A 10,401-nucleotide genomic window follows, 5' to 3' on the forward strand; every position below is an offset into this window, starting at 1 on the left:
CCATCATTGTTGTTTGGCGGGTCCGGGCTGGGGATTCGAACCCGCCACCTTAGGTGTATGTGGCTGGCGCCTTAGCCAGTTGAGCTATAGGTGCCGAGCCAAGTATTTTTAATTCTTTTAAAAATAATGAGAACCAAAAAAAAATAATAATAATGAGAACAAAGGCCAAAGTGCCTCTTCACTCACTAAATCACCAGTCTTCAGTTTAGCATGCATCTTTTATACCTTCTTGAGATATTTATATATACAAGTATGTGTACTTACAAATCTATAGCTTTGCTTTCTTAAAAAAAAATAGAATCATTAGTATAGCTGCAAAGTGTGTTTTTTTGATGACTTAGTATATCTTAATTATCCAGCTAAGTCACAATAAATTACTCTGACTGCTTCATTGAATATTTGCATAGGGATGAACCACCATTCTAACTAGTCTCCTGTAGATAGCTGCTTCTGTTGATTATGACTTTCATAGTTTTTAAAATAATTCATACATGCTTTTCTGTGCAACCTTACAAGTATTTTGCTGGACTAGATATCAGGAAGTAGAATTGCTGGGTAAATAGTGCACATCATAAATTTCACATTTCCCAATATTTTATGAGTGGCTAAAGTTCAAATAAACTTTGTCACATGACTGAGGTCACAGAGCTTATGAATCACAGAGCCATCATCTACTCTTTTATTGGCTCTAACACCTGACAGGGTGGGCTTGGCCAATTGTGGGTACTCAGTGAGTATTTGTTGAATGACTTAATGAAGGGAGAAAAAGAAAAGATGGGCAAAACCTGGTCTTATTCACAGCTTTCCTGATCACTAGCCTTAGTGATGAACAAGTGGTAGGTTCAGCCCCTGACTGACTCCAGAGGCTCCAGCAGGGAGTCTGCCTGGATCCTGCCCAGAATCCTTTGACCAGGTTGATTTGACCAGGTTGATGGCCAACAGTTAGGGACGGGAAGAGGCCAAAGTGTTGCACACCTGCAAGTGGCAAGCACAAGTGAAACCAGAGAAACCAGTGAGGAGGGCTCTGCATTAATTAGAAAGTGATGATGGAGACTTGGATCTGGTGAGGCAGGAGAAGGGTAGGAAAGGGATAAATTTCTGAAATTTTCAGGCAGTAAAGTGAAGGATTTCCTGATGGGATAACAAATGTGCATTTATCATATACGTGTTTTTAGGGGTGATTTTTCATGTTTTAACTTGAAGGTTAAGAATCTCTGGGGCCAAGATTGTTGGCAGGGTTAAGATCTTCTTGGGTCAGCACACTTGAGATAGCCCTAGGGCAGTGGAGGTTTCCATATAGAATCTAATAACTCCTTTCCAGGGCACAGTGTCTGCATTATTCCTCTGGTGTCTCCTGACACACAGCACAGATGAAAATGGCGAGTGACCCGACTTGCCTTCTGCTCGACTTCTTTGTCTGCCTAGTCCTAATCCAGCTGCTCACTCCTTGCTCAGGTAGGTATGATTCTGTTTTAATGTGTGTGAAGCAGACAATTACCTAGATCCTTTGACTTAATCCCATACCCGGAAGTTTCATCCCAAACTGGTTTCACATGCCATTAAGAGACAAATGGTGCCTCTGTTAGGATCGTGTTCCTCTCTAGATTCTTTATACCTCACCTTCCCTGCCTGAGAAGAACCCTCACTCTGATGGCTTAATGGCCAACACCCTCTGATGGAGATTTCCCCACTTTGCTGACCAGCTCACTTTGCTGTACATGGACCCGCTGGGCCCATCCTGGCCATGGTAGGCAAAGATGCCGATCTGCCCTGTCACCTGTCCCCAACGATGAGCGCAGAGACCTTGGAGCTGAGGTGGGTGAGATCCAGCCTTAGACAGGTAGTGAACGTGTATGCCAATGGAAAGGAAGTGGAAGATAAACAGACTCCAGAGTATCGAGGGAGAACGTCCATTCTACGAGATGACATCACCGCAGGGAAGGCTACTCTCCGAATACACAATGTCACAGCCTCCGACAGTGGAAACTACCTGTGTTATTTCCAAGATGGCAACTTCTATGAAAAGGCCATGGTGGAGCTGAAGGTAGCAGGTGAGCCCCTGGGTTTTGCTCGTAGTCATTCCTTAGTGGAACCTGGAGTAAGAATTCCTGCCTCAAATCTAGTGCAGGGCACTCCTGGCTGGCCCCTAGTAATTGCCTGCCCTGTCTTCAGACTAAGCTGCTCTAAGACCCTTGACAAAGGCATAGGTTTTCCCTCAGTAAGAATTCCTCCTAGACCAGACATGCTCAAGTAAATACCCCCAATCTCCTTGGACCCCAAGTGTCTAAGAAGGGAAGCACAGGACAAGAAATGAGGAGGATAAGAAATTGTCTCTTCAGTGATACACAGTTGCTTTAGTTTACTTGTGTACCGAATAGTTTCTGTGGCCTTACCAGATGTCAGCTACTGCGGGCCCTGGGAGGCTAAGTGTAGGGGCAATATCTGCTGCTAATGTTCTCTAGCTAGTGACCCCCAGAAGTGCACCTACAGTCAACATAGCAGTGTTAATTACTTGTTGCAGCAAGGAAGACCACACTACCAAGAACTGTGGGGTATCTAAGGTATTGGAGAAGACTTAGTATAGAATTTGGACTTGTATTAGGGAATTCGAGGAAGGTTTTCAGAAGTAGCTCACCACCACCCCCAAATTAGATGCTGTCAGAGAGTTGAGAGAGGGAATTAATCCTGTAAGTGGGAATCTTAATAAATCTTTTCTAGGAGGAAGGAGACTAGAGCCAAACTAAAGCTTTAATTGGTAAAGCGATCCATCACTGCCAAAGTGAGGTGTTTGGCCCTTGATGTGGTATAGAGAATGATCACCTTTCTTTCTGTTCAGAGACAGTTCCCACTCCTCCTATCTTTTGGTTTAGGGTGATTGGGAATAACCCCACTGTTTCAGGTCTTTGGGTACTGCCCTAGCTTAGGACCACACTGATGTAAATAGCTCTTGAGTAAAACCCTTCATGAATTTTCTAACGTAAGCATATCATTGATTCCTGTTGAGACTCTTCCTCCCTGATGCTGGAGGCTCCAAAGAATTCAGACTGATTTATCTTCCACAGCACTGGGTACTGATCTTCACATGGAAATGAAGGGTTATAAGGATGGAGGAATCCAACTGCAGTGCAGATCCACTGGCTGGTACCCCCAGCCCCAAGTGCAGTGGAGAGATGCCAAAGGGGAGATCATCCCAACTGTGGTGGCACCTGTGGTTGCAGACAGAGTGGGCCTGTATGCAGTGGCAGCATCTGTGATCATGAGAGAAAGTTCTGGGGAGGAGGCATCCTGTACCATCAGAAATTCCCTTCTCCAACAGGAGAAGACAGCTAGGATTTCCATCGCAGGTCAGTGCCCTTTTTGCTATCAAGCGAGCTGAGTTGTGGCTACCAAGTATAGGAGGATATGTGCATACCTGCAGTGTGACTCTCTGAAGTGAATATAAGGCCTGAGGAAAGACTTAGAGCCTTCTCTTTACTGTAGGGGAACTTGTCTTCTCCATAAAGCTATCCATGTCAGAAATTTTTACTGAACATTGTCTGTCTGCCAGAAACCATGACAGCTAATAGGAATTGGGGAAAAATAAATAAGATGTTTAACTGAAGTCAAATTTCAAAATAAGAAAAAACATACTTATAACTCACATTATAAATAATCAGTCTCCTTAAAACATAAGGATATTTAAAACAATCTAGTAAAAACATTAACAAAGAACACAAATTATTCATTCACAGAAAAGGACATAAACATGCACAATTGTGCTCAATCTCATGTATTAAAGAAATATATACCCAAATATTCAGATGGCAGGATGCAGGGAAGCAGTAACTCTCAGGCATTTGCTGCTATCATTTCTTACATTCTTGGTATACATGGGCACAACCTGTATCAGGGCAATATCTATTCAAATCACATATCTATTTTGAACCACATGTTTATTGATCCAAAAGTTCACATTTGGGGATGTATCTGACAAATATGCTTGCATTTGTGTGAGATGATCCATGTAAAAGGTTATTTCTTACAGCACTGATTATGGTTGCACAAGGTTAGAAACTATACAAATGTTCACTGTTGAAGAATTTCACTATAAAGAAAGACCACATGGCTGTGAAAAAACAGAGATAATGGTCTCTATACTACTATGAAAATATTTCCAAAATGTACTCTGCACAGAGCAAGAATTCATTAACAAATTCTTTAGCGTAAAAAAGAGGCAAAATAAGAATATACTAGTATTTACATTTAATAAGCAATTGCATAACACTTTCTATGTCAGGCACTTTGTAAGAATTAATCAATCCTTTTTCTCAGAAAGTACTATCATTACCCCCATTTTATAAATTAGGCACTAGGAATAGAGAGGTTAAATAATTAGTCCAGGGTCACACTGCTGGTCAAGTGGAGGAGAAGCCAGCATTTGAACCCAGGCCCCCTGGGTTCTTAACCATTATATAAAGCTGACTAATGAGAAGCTAGTAAATGGAGGTAACAATGGAAGACTGCATAGAAGAGAGACTATATGTATTTTTTGAATGATATAAATGTATTATCTATTGAAAAATTAAATTAGAAAAAAATGTGCATGATTCTGCTCAAGTCACTCACTTTCCATGGCAGAGACAGACATCTCAAGAGAAATTGACAGTAGTAGGTTATAGTAAGGGCTTATCAAATCTTATCCAAAGTTGTTTTAGCCTAGAAAAGAAGAAAAAGTTTGTTTAAGCTCATGAGACAGATTTTCTGCCTCTGCTCCAGGGTGAGCAGTTAAACTTCATGGTGTTCTGGATCCAGGAGGCAGAGGGGCCAGATCCATGGCCCACAGACTGTCCCTTTGCAGACCCCTTCTTCAGGAATGCCCAACGCTGGATCGCTGCCCTGGCGGGGACTCTGCCTGTTGTGCTGCTGCTTCTTACAGGGACAGGTTACTTCTTGTGGAGACAGCAAGAGGAAAAAAAGACTCTGTTCAAGGAGAAAGAAAGAGAGCAAAAGATGAGTGAATTGGCACAGATTACAACGGAGCAGGAAAAAAGCACGAGAGGTATCTGGCCCTGGGAGGGATCTAAGCCCCTAGGTTACAGGCCTGAGCCCCAAGCCCCCATCCCTACCCCTATCCTGCTACTAGTTGGTTTTAAGGTTTATTGTCCAGAGAATTCCCTCTTCATGACATTTTTTTTTCTTCTTATTTTCCAGAGAAGCTGAAGGATGAACTCAGTAAGTTCCCATTTCCCCAGACACCAAGGCATGTCTTCCTACCCCTGCTTTAAGCACCTTGATGACTCTTCCTTCTTCATTCCATTTCAGAGTGGAGAAAAATCCAGTATATGGCTTGTGAGTAGCTCTGACACTTTCTGTGAATTATCACTTATAATTATAACTCTCTCTGCTTGGATATTTTCTAACCACTAACTCTGCCCAGGGTTGGGGAATGGTCCCGAGTCCCTTTGAACAGGGAAAGAAAGTAAGTGTGGCTCATGGAGAAACTCCCAGAAGGAGAGCCAGTCTCTTTATCTCCTCCTCCTGTTCTTTCTCTCTCTTCTTCCCTTCTCTCCTTCTGAGAGAAGAAGCCTTCAATCTCTCTCCATTAAGGCCTAATTTATATGCTGTTAAGGAGATAAGAAAAATGTAAGATTATAATGAATGAAAAAATGAGAAAAAGGGAGAGGTACAAGAGTGTTCCTCATAAACAGAAGCAGCTACAATGGCTCAGTTGGCTTAGATTTATTATAACTGTTTCAAAAATTAGTCCCTGAAATATCTCATTAAGTTTCTCTGATTATTTTCAGATGGTAAGAAATAATACAGATTAATGCACACATACACACACACACACACCCCCATAGAGCCCAAACATAGGAGTATAGAGACATATAAAATAGATCAACTAGACCACATCAAAAAAGTACTAACATAGCACCTGTGGTATCAAATGATGTTCCTGGGCATGATATGAAAGAGGAGAGGGGAGGAGAGAATTGAACCTATAGAGGAAGAAGGTAGTGAAAGGTGGAGTGATCAAAAAGAAAATTGGGTGGGTACAAAAAGAAGTCAAAGAGACAATTAGACATAGCAGACTTCAAGTGACATGCCTGACTTTTTTTCTTTGCAGTTGGGAAAAAGTCTCCAGCCTATGATGGTAAGTGGCACTGATGTTCTGAGTTTTCTGGGACATGCACCCTGAGCATTTCACTCCTTTGTTTACTATTACCCATTGATATTATCCGTTGGAATAATCAGATCTAACGTAAAAAGCTCATTTTCAGTGGGGGTTCCATGTCTGCTTTGGGGAAGCTTCTAAATGAAGCCTGAGGCTGCTGGCACTCATGCACACCACCTAGCAAATCATGGCCATGCAGCTGACAGCCCCTAATGACAGAGGAAATAGAGCCCAACTTTTTTTAGAAGTTGCCACCCCTGATCCATCATAGCTGTGAAGAAGGGAAGCTGGACAGTGAAGGAGTCTCTCAAGAAAAGCAGAGAGAAAGGACTGAATGAGGAGTACCAGGTGGGCAAGAATACAAACATTAACCTTTTCTTACCTGTGTCTCTTTCCTTTCAGAATGGAAAGCGGCCCTCTTCCAAGCTGGTGAGTAATCACTGCATGTTCCCTAGGCCAACAATCTGAGTGGCCATATCCTTTTTTCTTCTCCAACTCTTGAGATTTGGGGAAAAAGAGTCCCAATAACAAGGAGACTTTTGGATGGGCACCTTGAGGTTGCAATTGAAAGGGATGCCCAGGTCCAGGACCCTGTCTGCTGAGAGCCCTGGGAACCAGGGGGAATTGCTGTCTTGGCCCTCCATAGACCTTCATGAGAGAAATGAGGAATGAAGCTTAGAGCTGAGAGGCAGGAGACACAGACTGAGGAATACTGCAGGGAGAATGAGGATGGGAAATGCCGAGGAGGAAGGCAATGTCTGCCTAAAGAACATCTCAGTCTTCATATGGCACCTACTGCCTCTGTGTGTTCTCAAAGGATTTAATGTATCTGAACTTTGGCCTTCACATTTTTAGATGATGATTTTAATTCTTACTTTGTGACCACTGAGGTGAAGACTGAAGAAAGTAATGAATACATATTAGGCAAAAATGTATTTAAAAAGAACTGATATGTTCCAAATGAGCATTTGATGAGGATTTGGAAAAATAGCACTAAGGTAAAGGAACAAGTGAAAGTGCGTTGTCTCAGGGATACCAACAGTGGGGAGCTGTCTCCACCCCTAGACTTCAGGATTAGGGACAGGGGCTGGTACTGGAACACAGAGGAAGCTGTAGCTGAAATAGAGAGCTCCCTAAGAATGGTCAACTCTTTCTCAGAGCAATACCATCTGATGTCAGCAGAGAGGAAGCAGGGAGGATCAATGCTGTGCCTCTCATTTCTTTCCCCCTCCAGTCTTCAGCTAGGGCCTACCATTGGCCAAACCCAACAAAAAGCCGATAATAAGGAAACCCAGTGACACTGTCCTTAGAGTATATTCTTGAGGCCCAGAGAAAGGTGGAGAAAAGTCAAGTGTGGAAAGTGGATGTAGAGGTATATGAAGCCCCCAACATAGACCCAGCACAGAGCAGGCATAGCAGCTGTTATAAGATGACATGCTGCCTTTGTGCCCTGCCCCAAGTTGATTAAATTACATTATTGTCTTACATAACCATAGAGTATATTTATCTTAATTTGTCACCAAGAAAATGCTTTAGATAAGGCTCAAAGATGTTCCATAGCTTGAATGTATGGAAACATAAACTACAGAAAAGGAAAATTCATGAGTAATAGAGTGAACATGAAAAGTTAAATCTATGACATAAATGGGCAGAGTTAATTTTAGGAATGAAATAAGAAGAAGATTGTGAGAAGGTTCCTTCCTGAGGCAGCATCAGGATATCAGGTTAGGCAGATTCCAACCCTCGTTTCACCCTCTCCTTCCCCACTGCACACAACCCCTGGGCTTTCTCTCATGACAGTAATGAGAGAGTCTCATATTCAGGCCAGGTTGGGGATGGCAGGCTCTGGACCTTGGTGCCCTGGACAAGGCCCTGGCTCTGTATGCTGAGGCTCTGGGGTCCAGGTAAAATGGCTGACCCCACAGACAAATTGTATAACTCTCCGCAGCGGATGTGATTCTGGATCCAGATACAGCAAACCCCATCCTCCTTTTGTCTGAGGACTTGAGGAGTCTGCAGCTTGCAGAGGAGGAGCAGGACCTGCCAGACATCCCTGAGAGATTTAATTGGCGTTACTGTGTGCTTGGCCGTGAGAATTTCACATCAGGGAGACATTATTGGGAGGTGGAGGTGGGGGACAGGAAAGAGTGGCACATCGGGGTGTGTAGGAGGGATGTGGAGAGAAAAGGTTGGGTCAAAATGATACCTGAGAATGGATACTGGACTATGGGACGGTCTGATGGGAATAACTATCGGGCTCTCACTGAACCAAGGACCAAACTGGCACTTTCAGGGCTCCCTGAAAAAGTGGGTGTTTTCCTGGACTATGAGACTGGGGAGGTCTCATTCTACAATGCCATAGATGGATCTCATATTTATACCTTCCCACATACCTCCTTCTCTGGGCCTCTGTGTCCTGTTTTCAGAATTTTAACTTTGGAGCCCACTACACTGACCATTTGCCCAGCATCAAAAGTTGTGGAGAGTTCCCATGTTCCTGACTTAGTTCCGGACCTTTCCCTGAAGACCCCAGTTACCCCAAGCTTAGCTAACGAAACTACCGAGCCTCAGGGTGAAGTGATGTGTCCACTTCTCCCTGCACAGTCTGGAGCTGAAGGTCTCCCTCTGCACAGCAGCCATCACAACCATGAAGCTACATGCACACACTGAAGCACTTTGCTGATACTCATTCAGTTATGCCATATGACAGTAGTTTCAGCTTGGTGCCCCTTTATTATCTATCCCCTTTGTACAGGTAAGGAGAAGGAGACTGCACAAAAGTGAATTAACTTTCCAAAGGTGACATGACTGGGACCTGAACAACAATAACCACCATTTATAGAGAACATAAAATATACTGGGTGCTGTGCTACATGCACTAAGTAGGTTTCACGCACATAACCCTCAGAATGCCCTGTGGGGTAGTCTCATTTTGCAGATGTGGCACCTGAGGCGGAGCAAAATTAAGTCACTTCAGTAGCTCATGAAGTAATTTGTGCAGCTGGGAGGTGCTTAGCCATGGGCCCTAACCACCTGCCTGTTCTTTTCCAGCCTTCTTTTCCCCTCAGGAAGGGACCACGAGCATCCCTGAGGTTCTCTTTCCAGAGAGGCCACAGGGTAGGGATCACTGTAGGTGGCTGTGGCCATCACATCCTTTCTGAGTCCTTCCCAGTTGATTGTCAGAGCCTTACACCCAGCACTCTTTGGGACTGGCCTTGCAGGGTGTCTTCTTTCAGAGAAAAAACTCCCTGTAACTGTGTCACATGTGACTAAGGAAGAGACTAGAAGCCAAACTCTAAATAAATGATAGCACAGCACAAGTGTTGCCACTCTATCAATGTGGTTAGTGATCCTGGGGCCAATAGCAGTCTTCCTATGTTGTTAGGAAATGTGGCTAGTAACCTAAAGATTGTCAATGAAATAAGAATTTAGGAAGAAGGAAGCTAGAAGAATGTTAGGGGTATAGTTAATCTCATCATGGAATCCATCTGTAGGAAAGAGGTATATTCATTGTGGATAATAAACCACTATTCCTTTCAACTGATGGATGCTGAGACAGAACTGTTATTACTTATCACATCTGTTATTGCTCACCACTGTATCCCCTCTACCTAGCATGTGGTTGTTATGTTTTATTTGTACAATAAAATTGTTAGTAATCTTCCCTCTTTCCATTTGGATTTTTCCAGGCTCTTATGGGTCTGCTCAGCACCGTGGAGTGGCCTTACACACCCACTCTACTCACCACAGATTCACAGTTTACATCATTGCAACATTTATACAAAATCCTTATCGCATGAGTTTTCTAGTTGTCATAATAAATTCCCACAAATTCAGAGACTTGAAATAACAGATTTATTGTCTCATAGATCTTTAGATCAGAAGTGAGACATGGATCTCACTGAGCTAAATTTTAGATGTTGCAGGCCGCATTCCATTCTGGAAGCTGAAGGGAAGAATCTGTTTTCTTGGTGTTTCAGATTGTTGACAGAGTACAGTTCCCTGGAATTTTAGAATTAAGGTCACAGTTCCTCCTTGGGCATTAGCTGAGGGCTGTTCCCAGCTCTAAAGGCTGCCACACCCTGGCTCCTAGCTCCCTCCTTCATCTTCAAAGCAGCAACAAAAGGTTGACTATTTCTCAATCTTGGCTTTTTCTTGATTCTTTTTCTATTTTATCTCTTTTGACTCTTCTGCCTTCTACTTTAAGTACTTGTGCTATTTGAGACTGAGTCCACCCAGACAAGTCA

The 10,401-nt window shown here is 43.2% G+C and overlaps 1 protein-coding gene across 1 annotated transcript in view; it reads left to right on the forward strand.

Moving 5' to 3' along the window:
* The window catches only part of LOC100959018 (butyrophilin subfamily 3 member A1), an 11,674-nt gene extending 1,875 nt beyond the window's left edge, over window positions 1–9,799 (forward strand). The window contains exons 2-10 of the mRNA XM_012804533.2: window positions 1,322–1,455; window positions 1,704–2,051; window positions 3,063–3,344; window positions 4,838–5,038; window positions 5,191–5,211; window positions 5,302–5,328; window positions 6,107–6,133; window positions 6,557–6,583; window positions 8,103–9,799. Of these exons, the coding sequence (XP_012659987.1) occupies window positions 1,371–1,455; window positions 1,704–2,051; window positions 3,063–3,344; window positions 4,838–5,038; window positions 5,191–5,211; window positions 5,302–5,328; window positions 6,107–6,133; window positions 6,557–6,583; window positions 8,103–8,824 (1,740 nt within the window). The 5' untranslated portion in view covers window positions 1,322–1,370 and the 3' untranslated portion in view covers window positions 8,825–9,799. The remainder of the gene's footprint in view (window positions 1–1,321; window positions 1,456–1,703; window positions 2,052–3,062; window positions 3,345–4,837; window positions 5,039–5,190; window positions 5,212–5,301; window positions 5,329–6,106; window positions 6,134–6,556; window positions 6,584–8,102) is intronic.
* The last annotated feature ends 602 nt before the right edge of the window (window positions 9,800–10,401 follow it).

The sequence above is a fragment of the Otolemur garnettii genome, unplaced genomic scaffold, assembly GCF_000181295.1.
Source record: "Otolemur garnettii isolate 467f Iridium unplaced genomic scaffold, OtoGar3 scaffold00029, whole genome shotgun sequence".
Taxonomy (NCBI): Eukaryota; Metazoa; Chordata; class Mammalia; order Primates; family Galagidae; genus Otolemur; species Otolemur garnettii.